General features: G+C 50.8%; 2 protein-coding genes across 2 annotated transcripts; both read left to right on the top strand.

The window, feature by feature from the left end:
• The first annotated feature begins 342 nt into the window (after positions 1 to 342).
• On the top strand, positions 343 to 12,893 carry ATF3 (activating transcription factor 3). Its single transcript, XM_010601751.2, has 4 exons — positions 343 to 450; positions 6,783 to 7,026; positions 10,120 to 10,227; positions 11,441 to 12,893. Exons 2-4 carry the CDS (start codon positions 6,787 to 6,789, stop codon positions 11,630 to 11,632), a joined length of 540 nt encoding a protein of 179 aa, XP_010600053.1. The 5' UTR covers positions 343 to 450; positions 6,783 to 6,786; the 3' UTR covers positions 11,633 to 12,893.
• A 1,718-nt stretch (positions 12,894 to 14,611) lies between these two features.
• GARIN4 (golgi associated RAB2 interactor family member 4) lies at positions 14,612 to 19,968 on the top strand. Its single transcript, XM_003422441.3, has one exon. It carries the CDS (start codon positions 17,243 to 17,245, stop codon positions 18,956 to 18,958), a length of 1,716 nt encoding a protein of 571 aa, XP_003422489.1. The 5' UTR covers positions 14,612 to 17,242; the 3' UTR covers positions 18,959 to 19,968.
• Positions 19,969 to 21,377: the final 1,409 nt, after the last annotated feature.

Genomic DNA, 21,377 nt, shown 5'->3' with positions numbered 1-21,377 from the left:
TCCCGATTTGGAGAGAGAGGGCGGGCGGGTGTGTGTCCCAGCGGGAGGCCGGGAGAACGCGCCTCCGGGCCCCTCCCCGAGGTTGCATCACCAGGCCTCCCTCGCCGCCACCGCCTCCCCGCGCCTTGGTCCCTCCTCCGCCCCGCCTTCCACTGCCCGGTCCGGCGAGTTCTCGGGGAAGCTATTAATAGCATTACGTCAGCCCGGGGCTGGTAACCCGGAGTCAGCGGGCGCGCCGCCAGCCCAGCGCTATAAAAGGGGTGATGCAACGCGCTCGCAGCCACAGTCGCACGCAGCCAGGCGCGCACAGCACAGCACTCTCCCCGCCGCCGCCCAGCGGACCCGCCAGCCCGCGCACCGGCCGTGCGTCCTCGGGACAGCCTGCGCGCCCGCCCCCGTCCTGCCCCCGCCCGCCCTCGGGACCCAGGCCGCCTCGAGCCGAGGCAGGAGGTGAGCGCTGGAAGCCGAATGAGTGAACGCGGCGAGGGCGGCTTGCTTTCATTGCCTTTGCGCCCCTCCAGTGACCGGCTCCCGGACCCCTGCGCCCACCCCGGGCCCGCGCACCCAGCCTCCGCTTCCCCAGATCTCTGGCTGAACTTCTGCCAGCCAGTGCCGCTTCTCTGCGCTTCAGAAAGTTTCTCGAAAAGTGAAAGAACTAACTTTCTCTTTTGACTTGGGGCGCGAGAGGCTTCTGGTGACGGAGAGGACGGGCGCCCGCTCCCCGCTGACCTTCTAGCTCTGCTCCTCTCCGCCCTGGGCGCCGACTTACCGGCTGGGAGCCCGCGTAGGGAGGTGGGTGCTCGGGTGAATCCCAGGCCTCCCCGGATCGCCGTCCGGCTCCATCCATCGCTTCGCGCCCGGGCACCGCCAACCAAGGCGATCCTTCCCGGGCTCGGCGTTCGGGCGCCGAGGCCGCGGGCTCGCAGAAGCGCTGCCCCAGGCGCCGAGCGGAATGAATGGGGAGGGAACGGACGAACCGGGGACGCTGGCGCGGCGGCTGGGAGTCGCTCTGCCTGCGCCCCAGGAGCGCTCGGCGCCGGGGACGCGCGGGAGCCCAGAGCAAAAGTTAGTCGGGTAAGTTTAGAGGTGGCGAGCGCGTGAGTCGCTGTCCCGGGCGGAGGGCGGAGAGGGCTCCCGGCACAGGCTCGTATTGGCCTCCGGGACCCGGGACTTCCTGTCTCATCTCTTGCTCGCTTTTCTCTGCTACCTGCGACTCTCGCTCTGGGTTTTTCTATGGCGGGTACTCAGACTTCTCTGCTTCGTGCCCATGGACACCCACCGTGGGGAGGTGAGAGTGCGAGCCCGGCCCTTCAGATAATTGAGAAGAGAATGGCTTTGTGATCAAGTGTCCAGGGCTCTGGGAGCTTACACGGCAGTCGATGTCGTCGAGCTGCAGAGTCTCGTGCCTGCAGCCGGGAGCGGTGGGTACGTAGACGCTGCCCGCGCCCGCTGCCTGTCTGTGAGCGGGAGGTGGTGGCTGAACCCGATACCCACCAAGGTGCTTTCTGGGTTAAGATTTTCGGCTTCAAGGGTGGTGGCGCAGTGGTTAAGCGCTCGGCTGCTAATTGAAAGGTCATTGGTTCAAACTTACCACCGCTCCGCGGGAGAAAGATGTGGCAGTCCGCTCCCGGAAAGATTACAGTCTTGGAAACCCTATGGGCAGCTCTACTGTATCCTATAGGGTCGCTGTGAGTCTGAATTGACTCCACGGCAGTGAGTTTTTTGGTAGAGTGGGCGTCTCTGTCTTGTCACTTACCAGCCTCCCAGGCAGTGGGGAAAGGGGACCTGTCTTCCCAACTTCTTTTCATTGGATTGGCTCTCCACCCCCTCCTCCTTTCCTGCTTCCCCCTTGATTCTCTCCTGTACTTAATTCATTTCCTCGTTGATTGTTTTTCCCCCTAATTTCATTGCTTAAATCACATATGCTGCCTTACAAATAAAGATGTTGCAAAATCTCTGATGGAGCCACAAAAAAACAAAAACAAAAAACTGGGAGCTAGAAAGTCTGGGTGTTTTCTCAGAGCACATATTTTATTGTGGGTGTGAGAGACAGTTTTTCTTTGGGCCTTCTGTCACCCCAACTTAAACTGAAGGAGAAGTTGGTATCACTGTCCCCCTGGCTTTGCATTTAGCATCTCGTGTAGAATAATGCTGCTTCATGTAGGCTCTTGATCTGAAGACGTCCTGGACAAAGGGGCAGTCGGGGCGGGGGGGTGGGGAGACTGCAGTTGTTCTTGTCTTGATGGTGTCAGAGACGGCGTGGAAGGCCACACCCCAGGCCCACAGTGTGGATAAGACACAGCACCCAGCACCGTGGGAGCCTTTGGGCCCTTTGTGTCATAACTCCACCCTTCTCACCCTCTTTGCCCTTTCAGCGGGTTTTTAACTTTTCCTTCCACCGTGATCCTTTTTCCTCTGTCCATATTCCCTCCCCCGTTTAGCTCTCCCAGTGGTCTCTGTGTTGGTTGGCACCAGGTTACTAGGGCTGTTGATCTCTCACATACCTGGTACAATGGCTCTGTTCTCTGTGCCTTGGGTTGACCCCTCTTGAGGTTGGATCCCTGTTGGTGGTAGAGCAAAAAGAGCAGCAGGTGGCTGGTCAGCAGCTTGGCCTGGGCTGGCGACTCAACAACTTTATGACCTTGAGGAAGTCACTTTACCTCCCTGGGCCTCAGCTAACTCGATTACAAATGAGGATCTCAGCTAGATGACTCTAATATTGGTGTCTTATGATTTCTGGTAGATAGATACCATGATTTGTTCCATTTTAAAGCTGGGGTGGAGCGAGCTCAGTGGCTTCAAGTGTTCCCTAGCTAGGACACCATGGACATATTTTTCAAGGGAAAAATGGTTTCACGTGTGAGAAACTGGTTATCTCTCAAGCACGTAACAGTGGCGACAGGCTGGTGCCAGCAGATAGTAGGGTGGAACCTACCTGGTGTGTTAGAGACCCAGAGGTCAATCAAAGTGCAGAAGAAGCTGAGAGCTGTCCTGAATTTCTTGAGGGTTCCCATTAATTCCTGACTAATGGGGGACTGAATTGCACTGAGCACAAAAGAATGAGTTCTCCATGAAATGGGGAAAGTAGAATCACAGTAATGAAGGGTGCCCAGTGTGTGTGTAAGTCCACCTTCATCTCATATGCTCTTCGTGATAGCGCTGTGCGGGAGTTGGGGCAGGCAACACGGAGCTCATTTCACAGATGAGGAGACCCAGGCCCAGGAAGTGTAAGTGGCCAATAAGCGGGCGCTCAGCTTGTGAGTGGTGGTGGTAGACCTGGAAACTGTCTCGGGTCCTGAAGCCCAGCCTTGTACCTACAACCTTCACGAGGGTTGACAGAAAGGGTTAGTTAGTGAGAAGACCAACGCTGGCTTCCTAGCATCATAAGATATTTTGTGAGTAGTGCTTTGAGGCAAGAGATGAAAACCAAAAGTGAAAATTCAGTGTAGTTGTAGTCACTAGGCAATAGCGTTTGGGAACTGAATTTCCAGTTAAAGAGATACATGAGTGAAGTTTCACTTTCTTAAAAATGATGAGACTGCTAACTACGTGACACCATTTCTGACTGGAGATAATGAAGTAGAAGCGAAATACAGGCTCTTTGCAGCAGATCTGGGCAATTTCAAGATCAACGTAGAAAGTCAACTCAGATGATCTAAGAGAGATGTGAAGATAACCCGGAACTTTTTTTTCTTCAATTGGTGGTGGTGAGGGGAGCGTTCAAGTGTCTCGGCTTTCTGAAAAAACTGTCTGAAGATTTAACTTCATTTTCCTTGTGGGGACACGGCCTTAGTCTGGGCTGAATCGTATCTTAAGAGAATATGTGGAGGAGTAACTCTAACGTATCCCAAGAGGCTAAGTTTCAGCCTAGTTCAGAGAAAGGCCAAGTCTGTACAGATACAACCACTTTATTTTCTGAAAGGCTTTTAACATTTTACCACCCATTTCCGTCCCCAAGTAAGCCCACCCAATGCTTTTCATAAAAACATTCCATGCCACTGACATTCTTCACTTTTATCAGGACTGCTGACTTTATACTAAGAAGGGGGAAAAATCCCAAACAGCAGACCCTAAGCCCTAAGAGCTCATTAATAAGCTTAGTCGAGTGGAGAAATGGAACTATACTCAAAAAAAACTGCAGTGGAATTCAAACTGCCCATCCAGTCCTCCAAACAAAGGCCAGTCCAGTGGCAGCTCTGAGTTCCATCCCTGAACTATTTGGTTTTTAGTAAAGTTGGAAAGGGAGGAAAGTGTGAAAGGATGGAAGAATCTTAAGACTCTGGTTTCAGATGGCTGCTTTCTTAGGCATTTATCACCTATCAGGGAGGGGTATCCTCCCAGTAGCCTAGGTGATAGGATTAAATTGATAGACCTTCAGTTGTGACTCAGAACACAGGGCTGTGGGAAGAGAATCGTGTGTATTTTCTAGGTTTCTCTGAATAGTGAACAACATTCGTCGAAATTGGAGTTCCTGCCCCCATCAGAACCCACCTGGATTCCACAGAACCTCTGCCAGAGAGCCAGCCCTGGGCTGGAAGGATCCGTGGGGGCACAGTAATAGTGTACCTCCTGTTTGCATAACGGAGCCCTGGTGGTGCAGTGGTTAAGAGCTCAGCTGCGAACAAAAGGTTGGCAGTTAGAAACCAGCCACACCTTGGAAACCCTGTGGGGCAGTTCCAGGGAACTGACTCGACAGCAGCAGGTTTTTTTTTTTTTTCGATTATTTGCGTAACGCTTTCCAGACTGTACCCGTGTGTTATTTTCTTGAGTTGTCTCTGGACTCTGGGAAAATCGAGTGATCCACCCACCGTGGTCAAGTCAGTTCCAACTAATGGCGACCCTGTCCGCCTGTTACAGAGTACAGCTGCTCCATAGGGTTTTCTTGGCTGTCATCTTTATAGAAGGAGATTGCCAGGCCTTTCTTCCACGCTGCCACTGGGGGTGTTCAAACTGCCAACCTTAGGTTAGTAGTCAATGCAAACAGTTCGCACCACCCAGGGACCTTCTTGACAGAGGATGAGGAGAGGCCACCGGGGGTAAGATTATTTGTCCACGGGATCTTGGTGTGGCTTCAAATCCTGATCTTCTACCCCATTTGGGGAACTCTGTGGATAAAAGACCTACTTAAATGTACTCCCACAATGCAGGCAGCATCCTGACATACAAAGATCAGCAATCCATCAAACAGAGCTCAGGTTTCCCCTGGCTCTCTGCTTAGTCTTCTCTCCATTGCTTTAGTTCTAGCTTCCCACCCCTCTTCCGTACCTGCCTCCTAAAATGTTTTCTCTGTTTTTGTTTTGTTTTGTTTTGTTTTTTTTAATATTCTATATTCTGTAAGTTATGGGCATCAGCTCTGGAGTCAAACCTAATCCCAAGTCCTGGCACCGCCTCATGTTACCTCTGAGACTTTGGGCAAATTACTTAGCCTGTCTAAACCCTAGGTACCTCAACTTAAAGTGGGCTAGCACCTGCTCAGACGCACGTGGGGTCTCCTTGAGTCAGAACTAACTTGACAGCAGCAGGTATTCCAAATCGGAACTGTGAAACTATTACTCTTGTCCCTTTGGATTCTCTGAGCTACAGAATGATAGCGGTAGAAGGGCCCATGGAGGCATTTCATTCAGCCAAGTTCCGTTGGGTGGTCTGCAGCCGGTCAGTGGGCATCGTGAGCAGACGTGGCCAGGCGCTGGGCCAGACTCTGATGGAAGAGGCTGAACCCTGCGCTGAGGACTGCTCAGTCATGAACCAGATGCAGACTGAGTCTCAGAGCGCTGAGGTGACTGGTCCAAGTCACACAGCTCCTTGGTGGCAGAGCAGACCTGGTCCCTGCGCTGCCCCAGCCCAGGCCTCTTCCTAAACCACAGGGACCTCAGAGGTCCACATCCTTGGCTCTTCACTGCTGGACTCTGAGGCCTTGCTTCACCAACCCTAACCTTAAGGAGAGACTGCTAGTCCCCTGGTGACCTGAACCCTTGCCCCTCTCCACCTGCCAAGGGCTGGGGAGAAGAGCTACCTCTGTCCTTCCCGCTGACTTGGTCCAGCTTCCTGAGGGAGGGACTTCAGAGATACATTTGCGGAATCGAAGCCTCCCCTCACTTGCCTTTCACTTCTACCTGCTGATAAGATTCGACTTGATTTCAGATTCCTTCTAAGTTTCTTTTTGAAAAAGAAACTGAAAATGGGATTTTGTAATAGTCTCACCAGTTTAGAAAAATGAAATAAAATTGCTCTACTGCTTTCAGATGCCTGAGTGGCACAAGCTGTTTGTGGCTGGGTGCTGACCTAAGGGTTGGTGGTTCACACCCACCCAGCGATACTGCAGAAGAAAAGGCCTGGCTATTTGCTTCCTTAACGATTACAGCCAAGAAGACCCTGCGGAGCAGTTCTACTCCGTAACATACGGGGCCGCCGTGAACCAGAACTGACCCGAAGGCGGCTAACGGCAGCCGTCTTCTTGAGGACAGTTTGAGGCGGCATTTGTGTCTGTGCACACCAGCAAAAACTCATAGTTCTTTTGAGTTCAGAATAGCCCAAAAGGTCGACTGTCATAAACTCCATTTAGGCCTTTTATGCACATCACAGAGCTGTGTGTTTTAGGAACTGTCTCATTCGAGATGAATGTGGCATGAAATGAAAACAAGCAGAACTGGGGGCGGGGGGGTTGGAGGGACTTATGGGACTTCCTGTGGGCAGGGGGCTCTGGTGGTGTTGGAGATTGCGGGGGGATGTGACCCCATGCCCCAAGACCCATGAGGCAGTTTTGGTTTTTATGTGTCTTTCAGCAAAATGATGCTTCAACACCCAGGCCAGGTCTCTGCCTCAGAGGTCAGTGCCTCAGCCATTGTCCCCTGCCTGTCCCCTCCTGGGTCACTGGTATTTGAGGACTTTGCCCACCTGACACCGTTTGTCAAGGAAGAGCTGAGGTTCGCCATTCAGAACAAGCATCTCTGCCATCGGATGTCCTCTGCACTGGAGTCAATCACGGTCAGCGACAGGCCTCTGGAGGTGACAGTCACCAAAGCCGAGGTAGGTTCTACACAGGTGCCCACCCACCACGGGGCAGACATATTCTCGGCAGGGGGCCACGGCAGTGAACAAGACAGAACCACTGCCTTCAGCTTGCTGTTTACTGGAAGGAGGTGATGATACTACAATAGGAAAACATGTGAGAGATGAGTATGGAGGAGAAAGATAAAGCAGGGAAGAGGAGGGGGGTGTCAAGGCAGTGGTAGGCTTGCTATTTTAAATCAACGAGGCCGGAGAAGGCTTGGCTGACAGTGACCTTTGGTTTGAGCAGACGTGAAGGAGAGGAGGGAGGGAGCCACGCAGACACCTGACAGAGCAAGAAGGGCACTGAGGTGGGAGTGAGGCTAACACACCTGAGGAGCAGCAGGTGGCCGGGAGGCTGGGGTGGAAAGTGGGTGGGGGTGGAGTGGGAGCTGAGGCCATGGGTGGGGCAGATCATGCTGTAGACTAGTGTGAAGATATGACTGCTTAGAGTGAGATAGGAAGCCACCGGAGGATTTATGAGCAGAGGTGTGACATGACCCAGTGGTCACCTTGGCCGTCATGTTGAAAATAGTTGGTTAGGGGCAAGAGCAGAAACAGTGTGTACAGAAGGGAGACCACCACAGCAATCCAGACAGCAGGTGAGGGGCTCTGAGTCAGGATGGGCAGTGAGGGGCTGAGACATGTTTAGATTCTAGGTCTGTTTTGAAGGTAAAGCTGACTTACTGGTAGGCTCAACGCAGAGTATGAGAGAAAGAGAAGGCTCAAGGTTGACTCCAGAGTTTTTGGTCTCAGCAGCTTTAAGGGCAGAGTGCCCAGTTGCTGGTTAAACTGGGAAGACGGACGGTAAAAACAGGAGTTCCGTCCCATTTGACACCCAGTGGAGGTGTCAGGAAGACTGGCTGTGTGGGTCTGAAGTTCATAGCAGAGCCAGGGGTAGCTGGAAAGTTGGAAGCCACCATAGGGATGGCATTTAATGCCATGAGATGGGGTGAGATCACCTATGTGTCTAGTTCTGAAGAAGTATGGAGTGTGGTAATTATTTTCCTTGCTGCAGGGACCCAGGTGCCCAGAAAGTGGTGCAAGGCCCAGCCAGGCAGCCCAATCCTTCCGTGGCAACACTCAGAGCCTTGGGACCAGGTGTCTGCTCCAAGTTCAGTTGTGTTTCTGGCACTTGAACTGTTCCCTACTCAGCGATCTTCTTTGGGACACCGGGGGTGGGGGGGAAATGGGCGCAGCAAGAAGTCAGGGAGGAAGTTGTTAGCAATGCTGTGGCGCTCCAGGACGTCAGAGCTGAAGTCCAGCTGCTTTGTTGGCCTTTCCTTCATGGTTGCAAAATGAAGACCCATATAAAGTGGTTCAGAGACAGGAGTGTTTCAAGTTTACCTAACAGACACGGTCACAGCTTTTGGGCTAGGGCTGGTGGAACTGACCAAAAAGACTGAGTCTAAAACGAGGTTGATTAAAAATGTAAACCATTGCCGTCGAGTCGATTCTGACTCGTAATGACCCTATAGGACAGAGCAGAACTGCCCCATAAGGTTTCCAAGGAGCAGCTGGTGAATTTGAACTGCGGGCCTTTTTGGTTAGAGGCCATAGCTCCCCATAGCTCTTAACCACTGTGCCACCAGGGCTCAAGAACCTAAAGGGGGGTAATAATGACTCCTGCCTAGGATTGATCTGAGGGTTGAATGAGGTGACATATGTTCAGGGTTGAGCAGAGGGCCTGGCTGGTATTTAGCATTCAGTGAACAGTAGCTGGACCTACTACGTGATGCTGTGTCCCTAAGGCATCATTAGGGGCCTTAGCTGTGACCAGTTATCCTGAGAGGAGGTCATGGTTGTTGGTGCCCAGGCCAGTAATGGCCAGTGCAGGGTGGACCATGAAACGCTCAGGGAGGTTTTTTTTTAATCAAGTTTCTTGAGATAGGAGGATGCGATGAAGGCAGCCCCTGGAGAAGTACATCATGCTTGGTGAAGTAGAGGGTCAGCAAAAAAGAAGACCCTCAATGAGATGGATTGACACAGTGGCTGCAACAATGGGCTGAAGCACAGCACAGCGCAGGACCGGGCAGTGTTTTGTTGTCTGTAGGGTCACTATGAGTCGGAACTGACTCGAGGGCACCTGACAACAACAGTGAAAGTAGTAAGTTCCCATGGAAGGAGGGGAAGCTTTTGGGAAGGATATTTGGAGGGTTCTCCAGCGGAAGACGCAGGCGGCCTGCTTAATTGAAACGCTCCTTAAACCCCCCCAGCTCATCCGCTCTGGTTCTTTGTTCACCAAGTGGTCTCATATTCTAAAGTCAGTTAAGTGGGTTTTCCTACTGGGAAGAGAGTGCTCCAGCTGGCCTGCTTGGTGATTCGGGGCCCTTGTTGCTCTAATCCTCATTTTAAAGAAAGACACTGAGCCATGGGAACCCACAGGCACCCTGTGATTTTGGGCAGCATGAGTCTTTTTCCCAGATCCCAGCCACCTCTGGGAAAGTGACAAGGCCAAGCAAGGCAGTTGTGATGAGGGACACCAGCCAGAGTGGCAGGGGGACGATGCAGGAGGAGGAGCCAAAGGCTTGGGCTTACACCCCTGGGTGGTGAACGTGGCTAAGCTCTCAGATGCTAACCAAAGGCTGGGCAGTTTAAACTTACCCAGAGGCGCCTCAGAAGAAAGGCCTGGTGATCGGTTTTTTGATTTTCATTGTTCACCCTCAAGTGTGCGTGTGTGTGGAGGGGTTTTTCACAAAAGTCCAGGGCTTTAGTTTTTCGGGTCCTGTAGTACTTTTTTTTTTTTTTTTTTTGTAGTACTAGGGCCACCCTGATTTGTCAGTTTTTCTGGCAGTAAAAGGTGGTGCATTTGGCGTGGGTGGCATTTCTTGCCTCCTGTTAAGTGTGTGAAGGTCCCTCGGTGGTGCAAACGGCTTGCACTCAATTGCTTACCTAAAGGTTGGGACCCACCCAGCAGCGCCACGGACGGTCTGCTTCTGTGAAGGTTACGGCCGAGAAAGCCCTGCGGTGCCGCTCCACTCTGTGACACGCGGGCGTGCCGTGAGTCGGAATCAACTGGACGGCAATGGGCTTGGGTTTGGTTATTAAGCACGTGCCTTTTGGGTTTTATAGGCAGCCCCCGAAGAAGACGAAAGGAAGAAGCGGCGTCGGGAGAGGAATAAGATTGCAGCCGCCAAGTGCCGAAACAAGAAGAAGGAGAAAACGGAGTGTCTGCAGAAAGTGAGTGCCTTCTAGCCCTGCCCCTCTGCAGGTCCTGCCTGCCCACCCTGACCTCACCTCAGCATCAGAAAGGGAGTTCAAAAAAACCCTACCAGAAAGCGTTTTCGGGAGAAGGACCTTATAGCTGGTAGCAGAAGTGCCAGGTGACGGATGAGGAGGCAGCAAAGCTGTTGGCACAGCAAACGTGACTCTGGATATAAAAGAACAGTCCTGTGAATTAAAGGCCCCAGGACCATCTACGGCCGGACTCTCGGCAGCCTGGGCCGGTCCAAACACGTCCCGCCGTCTGCAGGCTGCAGGGCACGTCGGCCCAGCTGGAAAGGCTTCTCTCGCTGTTTTCCCGAGAAAAGCTGCCAGCCCTCATTTGACTCACTATGAAAAGCCTTTAATTCATCTCTTCAAACAAGTGATTTCCTTAATTCACAAGCAGTGGTTATGCTTTCGTGGTGCTCCTGTCTTGGTCTTAACTCCGCAGCCCTTCTCCCTGACTCGTCCAACAGCCCAAGCTCCCGGCTGAGGTCAGCTGCTCCCCTTCCTGAAGCAAGAAGCACCAGGGTCATTAGCGTCTGTGGGCCAGCTGGGCGGGCAGTGATGCCAGGCAGCCAGGCAGGCTTTCCGTGGCTGATGCCCCTCCCCCAAGAATGGACAGGCCAGGGCAGAGTCTCAACCCAGGTCCACAGACCCCCAAGGATTCTCTTGATTGCCTCAGGGCGTCAGTGAAAATTAGGAGATTTTGCATCTCTGCATACGTTTTCCTGGGGAAATGAGCTTCTCAGTGAGATTAGGAGCTCACAAAAATTTAGGGCCACAAGCTGGATTTCTCCCTAGTACCCCAGGGCACTTGCAGGCCTGGAAGACCTAAACGTGGACCATTAGGCTCCACACAGGAGAGATCTCGGAACCATGGGTTCTGCTGAAGGCTTGTTACCAGTGGAGTCACAAGCCGCCTCTGCGGTAGAAACCCAAGGGCGTCTCTGAAGAATCCCCCGAGATCAAGGCTTCTCCAGGGTCTGGATTCTCCCAACCCGAACACCCTCTCCCAGCTTTGTGGAGCGTTGTAGCAGAGACGGTGGTGGTCCCTCTGCAGGCCAGTCCCTTCCTGAAGAGGCCTGAGGGGCCCCAGAGGCTCTCCCTGCCACTAGGCAGTACCCCCAGGTCACCCTGTTTTTGCCGGCCCTCGTGTTCCGTTCCTAACCCCTCTCTTGTCCCCCAGGAGTCGGAGAAGCTGGAGAGCGTGAATGCAGAACTGAAGGCCCAGATCGAGGAGCTCAAGAACGAGAAGCAGCATCTGATCTACATGCTCAACCTCCACCGGCCCACCTGCATTGTCCGGGCTCAGAACGGGAGGACTCCGGAAGATGAGAGAAACCTCTTTATCCAACAGATAAAAGAAGGAACATTGTAGAGCTGAGCAGGCGTGGTATGGGGCCAACTGGGGAGTCCTCACTGAATCCTTCTTTTATACCCCACACCCTGAGGCTGTTGGGGATCTGACTTCCTGTGCACCTCTAGGGTCCCAGCAGCAGAGACCCACCAAGGCAGGAGGGCCTTCGGTGACTCAACTGGGCCTCTCCGCTCGGCCCCAGAGTGGACTTTGGACCAGGGCAAGTACATTTTTGCCTCAACTCCAGGTCTTAGGCTTTACCGTACTGGCCATTCTTAGACGCTCCGGGTGGCTCCTGGTTTGGGTGGCTCCTGGTTCGGGTCTTGGCCGCCTTTCCTCCAGATTCTACAAAAACCAGGAGTCCCGTCATTAGGATTCATGCAAAGCAGTGTCTGTGCCTTGGGTGGGCGGGGCCGTCTCCTCTGCTGCTGCTGTCACTTGTGGGGAAATGGAGCGAGAATGGCGGCTAGCCAGGTTGTGCAATGGCCCGGGCTGTGCTTTCTAGCAAATATGCTGTTCTGTGCAGGAATTACCGCGTGCAAGGCATTCATTTCGGAACTGTGCTTTGTGCTTGTTGACCTGTATTTGTTCTGTGCAGCCCTGGTGTGGCTTTTACAGGACTTTTCTGAGAGTCTGGGGAGCTGTCACCACGCGCAGCGTCTCACAGTGGTCAGGGGGCTGGAGGGGCTCGTCAGCCCTGGCAGAACAGAATTCCCCTGAGGCCAGCAGCGTGGCTTTGTGCCAACAGGGAAGGCCTCCTTTGCCCTGGCGCCCAGGCGTTAACATGAAATCTTTTAATTATGGGTCCTCTGCTGCAAATTCCATTATAATATCACAGGAAGGAAGCAGAAAGAAAAAGCCGGCTTCCAAAGGGTCAGGACTCTGCTCAGTGACTTAGGTCAGGAGGTGTTTGTAGGCCAAAGAGCCAAAGAATTCCATATTCCTTTTCTTGTGGTCGAAAACCACCGTCAGTGGAGACATGTTTGAAGCCAGGTGATGCCCAGACTTTCGCATTATTGGCTGTTAATGGCGTTGTTTTTGTCATTTAGATATTTTTAAAAATCTGGCCCAGAGCATTTGCCACAGTGAGAAGACGCACTGGTCACAAAGATTCTGGCTACTGTCTGACTGTATAAATTCTGATGTTTCTGTGAAATCCTCAGAGTGTTTAATCCTACTCAATGTTATTACAAGTTTCTGTAAGAGAAAATATTACTTATTTATCCTAGTATTCTTAACCTGTCAATATAATAAATATTGGAACCAAGCTGTGGTAAGCTAAGTCTTGTGCTGGTTTCTGTTCTTTCAGACCCATTGGTTATTGAGGTCTAATCGCTCCCCTCCCCACCTCCGTGTCGGGGTGTTTAAATGTTCTCAGAGGGTCATCCTTTATTCTTCAGGGTGCCATTAGGTGAGATCACTGGCCGTAAATCCTATTCCTCAAAGGCACCCAGTTGCTCAATTTCTTGTCAACAAACCCTGAAACACAGCCCCAAATATATCCTTTAGGCAAACAATTTGGTGTTAAGATAGAATTTTGATAATAAAACCTGAATTGCTAAATACCTCAACTATTGGTTTCTTTGAATGTATAAACACCTAAAATGTACAGCCTGTTGTTCAGCCTAAAACCCTGATTCCTTACATTCTGCCTCAGAATTCCTCTTAAATTATTATTCATTTGAGTAACATCTGTTATAGTGTCTAAATGTGTGCCTCGTTGCAAATATGTATATCAAATATCAGAGAAGAATTAGGTGGGGGCAGGGAGGAAGAAAGAAAAACATTAGGAAGGGTGTGATAATTCAAAGAAAGGTAGTCTACCTAATTTTCTGGAGTTTCGGGGCATATGATTCGTTTAACTCACTGCCATGAAATTGATTCTGACTCATAGCGACACTACAGGACAGAATAGAACTGCCCCGTAGGGTTTCCAAGGCCGTAATCTTTATGGAAGCAATTGGCCATATCTTTCTCCTATGGAGCACCTGGCGGGTTCCAACCACCAAATTTTTGGTTAGCAGATGAGCGCTTTAACTACTGTGCCACCAGGACTCCTTCAGGAATAGAACCAGGCTCAGTTGCTCTTTAATTGTACCTATATATAAAGCTCACAGGTCAGGATTAAAAATTGACTACTCTGCTACCGATTCAGAGAGATACATTCAACTTTAGATCTACTTCCCATGGTGTTGCTGCTCCTTGCGAGCTTGTGTGTGGTTCCTTTAAACCTTATTAACCATGACACCTGCGTCCCAATTTTGCTGCCTTAATTCACATTGGGGCCATGTTCCTAATCTGTAAAGAGCCTAAGTGAGGTCCACACTGCCCACCACTTCTTTCAGGAGATAATCCATTTCCCTTGTCTTGGTGGAGGAGCCAAAAGAAAAAAATTCTCCCTTTTGTTTACCCTTTGGTTAAAAGCAAAACCAAACCCATTGCCATCGAGCTGATTCTGACTCATAGTGACTCTACAGGACAGAGTAGAACTGCCCCATAGGGTTTCCAAGGCCGTGATCTTTACGGGAGCAGACTGCCACGTTTTTCTCCCATGGAGCAGCTGGTGGGTTAGAACCGCCAACTTTTTGGTTAGAAGCTGAGTGCTTTAACCACTGTGTCGCCAGGGCTCCTTGCAGTGGGTTTGGGTACCATTATGAAACTCAAGACAGTTTTTAAGCTGCTGTGGACAACAATGGATTAGAGAGGAAGGTTGGTGGCTGGAGCTTGGGCAAGAAAAATTGATCTGAGAAAAGCAGGGTTTATGGTTAGCGTAACTGTGAGTTCTTTTAACAGATGGATTATACGTAGTTCTGTTTTCTGTAGACACGTCTGCTGTGTTTTGATACTTTAATAATAATAAAAGGATGAATGTGTATTTACTGTCAAGTGTTTAGTTCGTCTTGTTTCACATTCGAAGGAGAGAGAATAAGCTTTGATGGGGCTTCCACCAGAACGAGCTTCAGCCACCCAGTGTGACAGTGCCTACTGCCGGGTGGTGACGTCACATTGGTTGGGCATGGAAACCCCACCCTCCCTCCCCACCTTCTTCCTGCCCCTTGTCTGCCCTGAGATCTGGCCTCAGCTATTCAGGGTAAAGAGCTTGAAAGGGTTTGGGCGAATGGAATCCTTTCAGTTTCCATCAAGAGGTAAAATGCTAAATATTTTCCATCTTATCTTAATTTTTCCCCTTGGGCTTTGAAAATAAGCCCTTGGAAACCCAAACCTATAACATGCCTTCCTCTCTTCGTGGTCCCATATACTCTGATTTGTGTTCTCTAGCACCATTTCTCTGGAGTGGATAGTGCCCTCCAGCCAGGGTCTGCCTGACCTAAAACCTCAAAGGAAGCTGAGTTTGTTGTGGAGCTTTCCGTGTGAGAACACAGAAGCTTCTTCATTTGGCAAAAAAAAAAAAAAAAAAAAAACTGCTCTCAAGAATGAATTCACACTAGGGAAGAAGAGTGTTTAAGACTAGTTTTGACGATAGCTAACACTGACTGAGCAAGGCGGTATGCTGAATACCCGCTTTATCTCATGAATACTCACTACCGTTGTTACCAAGAGTCCCTGGTGGGGCAAACAGTTCAGTGGTCTACTGCTACCCGAAAGGTGGGCATTTGAATCCACCCAGAAGTGCCTTGGAAGAAAGGCCTGGCAATCTACTTCCAGAACACCACAGACATGGAAAACTCTATGGAGTGCAGTTCTACTCTGCACACACAGGGTTGCCATAAGTTGGAATCTACTTGACAGCAATTTTTTTTTATAGCTGTTATCATCCCCATTTTACAGATGAGAAACAAACAACAACAAAAAAAAACAAACCAAACCCATTGCCATTGTGTCAATTGCGGCTCATAGCCTCCTCTAAGTGGAGTGTTAAGAAATATGCACAAAGACACCAGGTGACCTTTCTAACACTGAAGCCTATGTCTGTTAACCCTAATAGCTCCAAGTAGGTGTGTGTATCTTAACAAAGTTAGCCTTTCTCCTCAAGAAATGAGTCTAAGGTGTGATTTCATGCATAACGTCCAACTGGTAGAGAAATCTTGGGAGCAGGGGTCCTCCTCAGAACTTCCAAGGAACAGCTTGGAAGCAGCTATTCTGTAGTTAGCTCTGCGGGAGCTGCAACAGGGCAGGAGACAGCTCCTCACAGGCATAACCAGCTCCCAAGGCAGTTCTGTGTGGCCGGGGGGGTCAGGACAGGAGGCTGTTTGTAGGTTCCTGGAATTTAAGCTTACGCTTCCTGTTTCTCATTTCACTGAAGAGAGAATGACTGGGTCCTAGCACATGGGCTGTTTGTGTACCTGAGTAATGGAGAGGAGGGATTGAGGTACACCTGAATATTTAACCCCCAGTTAGGCCAGCCGCTGAGGAAAGCGGCTGTGGGAAGGAGCTGTCCGGGTGGGTCCTTCATAGCACAGAGCTTTGCTTGTGTGGTTTCGCGTAATGCACCCAGTTGGCCTTCTTGAAGGTAGTTGGGTCCGGCTTGAGAACATGTGGCTGGCCCAAGCCTTTGGTGTGAGACAAAGTACTGTAGCCATTCAGAACAAAGGCTTTAGGTCAGCTACACTTGGTGCAAATGGTTAAGTGCTGGGCTACCACCCAAAAGGTTGGCAGTTCAAATCTACCCAGAGGTGCCTTGGAAGAAAGGCCTGACAATCTACTTTCAAAAGATCGCAGACATTGAAAACCTGGTGGGGTTGCCATGAGTCGGAATCGACTGGCAGGTGACTGGTAGACTTGGATTCAAACACTGCCTCCACCACCTGTTAGTTGTCTGACTGCAGGCAGGTGATACAACCTCAGCTCCTTTACCTGTAAAATGGGGACAGTAGTAATAGCACCAACCTCAATGGGTTCTATGGTAGTGTATGTGAAAGACGTGCCTGTTGCCTAGGGAGAAGCAGTTTTTAATATTATTATTAAAGGTCTTTATTGTCAACATTTACTGAGATTTTATAGAATGGGCTAAAGGCCAAGCCTGCCAATTCTAGGTTATTCAATAAAATCAAGCCATGAGCTCAAATGTTGCAAGCTGTTCCATCAGCTGGCATTCCTACAGCGTTTGTGTAGTTGCTGAATCTTCTGAATTTGAAAAGAAAAAGAAAAAAGCACCAACATAAAATTTTCCTATTTGAAAAGACATTCTGTTTCGGCACCTTCCAGGGGTGCCTCTGTGCAGGCACAGGGTGTTTGTGGGGAGGATGGTGGGCCTGGCCTGAGGGGCGGCTGGGGGAAGGACAAAGGGGTAAATGACAGTGACAGGTCACAAAGGGCAGCAGGGATAAATACAGCTGCGCAGGGGGCTTAGGCTGAGAAGGAGTTACTTTTCTTGCCAGGACCGCTGTTTGCAGCTCCTCAAAGAGAGCAAAGTCAGGTGGAAACCCTCTCTGGAGCCCACGCCGCATCTCTACACCCTAGAAGAGATTCTGCGTGGTGCCCAAGCCTCTTGCTGCATCCCCACAGCAAACATCTGGACCCTCACCCCAGCCTCTGGGCGGGGGACTGCTGAGAGACCTGCGTGGAGCCGCCTTTGGCCCAGGAGCACCGCTGACCCCTCGTCTGCCAACGCGGCCAAGGAAGACCCAGATCTGCGTGCTGGCACTGCTGCAGGGCCAGAAGGTAGCCGCCATGAGCAGCGATTCTCTGTTACCATATTATACGGCGCAGAGTGGCTCTGCCATGGGGCTGTTCAACACGGCCATGGGGAAGCTGCAGAGACAGCTGTACAAGGGGGAGTACGATGTATTCAAGTACGCACCCATTTTTGAGAGCGACTTCATCCAGATCACCAGAAGGGGTGAGGTGATTGACGTGCACAACCGTGTCCGCATGGTGACAGTGGGCGTCGCCTGCACCAGCCCCGTCCTTGCCCTGCCCGATGTGATGCTGCTGGCCCGGCCAGCTACCGGCTGCGATGAGGATGGCGGCCAGGCCCCCAGGGGACGAGGCCGCAAGGCCACCAAGACCTTAGAGCTGACCCGGCTCCTGCCCTTGAAGTTTGTCAAGATCTCCGTGCACGACCGTGAGAAGCAGCAGCTGCGCCTCAAGTTTGCCACGGGCCGCTCTTGCTACCTGCAGCTCTGTCCCCCTCTGGATGCTCGGGAAGACCTCTTTGCCTACTGGGAGAAGCTCATTTATCTGCTGCGACCCCCAGTGGACAGTAACAGCAGCACCCATGCCATTCCAGCTGGTGACATGATTTGCATGCCTGTGTGGGAGAAGCGGGAGGACAGGCCAAGCCCAGCAGCCGTGGATGTCCATGGGAAGGGGGATCAGGACCAGGTGAGTGTCAGGAGCCTCCACGTGTTCTCCGAGGTGTCTGGGGTCACCTCTGCTGCTTTTGCTGGTGGAGAGGGAATCCAAAATGCCTCCCACAAACCTACCCCAAACACGAGAACAAGCCCCACAGCAGGCGCTGTGAGCATGGCAGCAGCTGGGTCCTCAGGCCCGCAGCAGACAAACATGGCAATGGCAGAAGCAGCCGCCAAGGATCCCAGAGGAAGCAAAACCAGCCTTGCCATTGCAGGTGCTGCCAACACATCCTCGAAGAGTATCAAGGTGGCTGTGGCAGGGGCTGCAAGCAGATTCTCGGAGCCCACTGGCACACTGGAGGACTCCGTCAGCCTCTCCCCAGAGGCCAGCAAGAATGTGGAAATTGCAGGAGCAGAATCTACAGTTGAGACCGTTGCAGAAACAGCTGGCGAGCCAGCCAGGGGACCTCCTGTCTCACCCTTGCCTAGTGAAGGTGCCATGAGTGAACAGCACAGAAGCCAGCGAGGCCACCAGCCCAACATTGCAACCCGGAGGGAGCAAAGGGCAAGGAGGGAGCGAAGGGAAAAGGACACAGCAGTCAGTAGGAGGGGCTCTCGACACAGCAGGACAGGCAAGAGTCGCCACAAGACGGAAGGCGACAAGATGAGCCGAAAATCTTCCAGCCGGTCCGTAGCCAGCCGCAGAGCCACTAGACGTGACAAAAAGGACAAAAGCCGCGGCAGCCCCAGGGGCAGCAGACACTCCTCGGCTCACAAAGGCGTCAGCCGCACGCCCATCTCAAAGGAGTCCAGGACGTCCCACAAGTTGGGGCGAAGCCTGTCTACCACAAGTTCAGGTTCAACGACCAAGAGACTCAGCAGGATCAGCTCCTTCCTGAGGAATGTCAGAGCCAGCCTGACCACGAGAACAGGTGCCTCACTGCGGGACAGAGGGGTGGACATTGTGTCTAAGACGGTGGAGAAGAGCAACTTGGAGGCCATCATGGAGACAGCAGAGGGTAACCTAGGGCTCGAGATCACAGGTACCATGACATCTGCCACCATGGAGGCAGTGACCTTTGAAACCCACTAAATAGGAACCAGAGTGCGGGAAGTATCCCTGGAGAGCCTATGGCAGCTTTCCTGACTGCAGTTTAAATATTAAAATAATCTACAATTAATAAATACAATTTCCAGATGGCATGCTGTATTTGAATTTCTATGTCCTGTAGCCCAGTAGTGACATCACAGTGGCTTCTATGATGTCAGCCTCACCTCACACCCATTCACCCCATGCTCGTTAGAGCTGCATGAGTGCTCCATCCTGCCACAGTCCCTTTCTGGCTTTGGTCCCTGAGGTTATGGCTGGGAGTCACAGACTGTGGGCTGGGAATCTCCACCACCTTCTGCTCCTTTTTATAAACTCTTCTTTCTCCTGAAGGTCCATAGGCAACAAGGTCCATTATGAACAAGAACAGAACTCATTTCCCCTCTGGGCATTCTTGGGAGGAAGGAGGGGTGCAGCAGCATTTGGTGACAATCAGAACAGGGCTGACTAGGTGGCTTATAAGGACAGAGGCTCTGTCCCTGGTGGGTAACAGTTTGACTGCTAACCAAAAGGTCAGCAGTTCCAATTCACCAGTAGCTCCTTGGAAACCCTATGGGGCAGTTCTATAACTTTGCCGTTGAGTCGATTCCCACTCAACGGCAATGGGTTTGGTTTTTGTAGAAGACAGAAATTGATTCATAGTTTGAGAGACTAGAAGTCCAAATCAATGTGTGAAGTTTTGAGGGACAAATGCTTGCCCCACTATTTCTTGGCCGTTTGATGCGCCTTCAGATGGTATCATGGACTGAACTATGACCCCCCAGAATGACCCCCAAAAAATGTATGTATCAACTTGGTTAGGCCATGTGTGGTGGTCCTCCATTTTTTGATTGTAATTTTATGTGGAGAGGACTAGGGTGGGATTGTAACACCCCCCTTACTTAGGTCACCTCCCTGATCCAAGGTAAAGAGAGTTTCCCTGGGGTGTGGGCTGCACCACCTTTCATCTCTCAAGAGATAAAAGCAAAGGGAAGCAAGTAGAGCTGGGGACCCCATACCACCAAGAAACCAGCAGCAGGAGCAGAGCGCATCCTTTGGACCCAGGGTCCCTGCACCTGAGAAGCTCTTCGACCATGGGAAGATTCAGGACAAGGACCTTCCTCCAGAGCTGACAGAGAGAGAAAGCATTCCCCTGGAGATGATGCCTGATGCCCTGAATTTGGACTTGCACTTTATTTCTCTTATGGCTGCACTAGCTGACTCAGACACATGGCCATCCTTGCTCTGTCTCAGTGTCTCTTCTCTTTTATAAGGACACCACGATGATTGAATCAGGATCCACCCTGCTCCGGTGTGACCTCATGTTAACTGACAACATCTTCAAAGACCCTGTTTCCAAACAAGGTCATGTTCACACAACCAGGGGTTAGGATTTGGTTTAGGATTTCAACATTTTGGAGAACACAACTCAATCCATAGACTTAGCAGTTCTACTCTTGGGTTGAGTTGTGTTCTCCAAAATTTTCGGAACCAAAATTTCAACATCAGTGGAATAATTGGTAATACAGTGGGATATGAATAGAGTGGAATATTATACAACAAAAAATGAATAGTAGCTACACACATTATTAGCACAGATGAATCTAACAGTTTTTTTAAAAAGCAAGTGAGAAAAGAATCCATATGGCATAATTTCACTATAATTTCACTACATGTTTGGTAATACATGTTTGGTAAAACTTGTAGTATTAGTCCTGCTATAAAAGAAACACCACAAGTGGATGGTTTTAATGAACAGAAATTTATTTTCTCACAGTTGAGGAGGCTAGAAGTCTGAATTCAGGGCACCGGCTCCAGGGGACGGCTTTCTCTCTCTGTTGGCTCTGTTCCTTGGCTCCATGGTGATCGTCCCAGGGCTTGCCACCTATCTTCCTCCATCTCTGCTGGAGGTTGATTTAAGACATACTCTACACTAATACTGGGGTTTTTGGGGGGTCTACACTAATATTGCCTCATTAACATAACAAAGAAACTCCATTCCCAAATAGGACTATAACCTGTGGTCTCTCCTGATAACATATCCAAAGTATATGGTGCGCAGTTTCACCATCCTTGTTTCTGAGGAGCATTTTGTCTGTACTTCTTCCAAGGCAGATGTGTTCTCTTCTGGACATCCATGGTATATTCCACATTCTTCGCAAACACCATAATTCAAAGGCATCAGTTCTTCTTTTTTCTTTCTTATTGTCCTGCTTTCGGATGCATATGAGGTAATCGAAAACACCACAGATTAGAGCTACTTACCTTAAGGTGACATTTTTTTTTTTTTTGCTTTTTAACACTTTAAAGAGGTCTTTGCAGCAGATTTGCCTAATGCGATGTGTTGATTTCTTGACTACTGCTTCCACGGGTGTTGATTATGGATCCAAGTAAAATGAAATTCTTGACAACTTCAGTATTTTCT

The sequence above is a fragment of the Loxodonta africana genome, chromosome 25, assembly GCF_030014295.1.
Source record: "Loxodonta africana isolate mLoxAfr1 chromosome 25, mLoxAfr1.hap2, whole genome shotgun sequence".
NCBI lineage: Eukaryota > Metazoa > Chordata > Mammalia > Proboscidea > Elephantidae > Loxodonta > Loxodonta africana.
The sequence above is the reverse complement of the archived record's forward strand: the minus strand, read 5'-3'. Positions and strand labels throughout refer to the sequence as shown.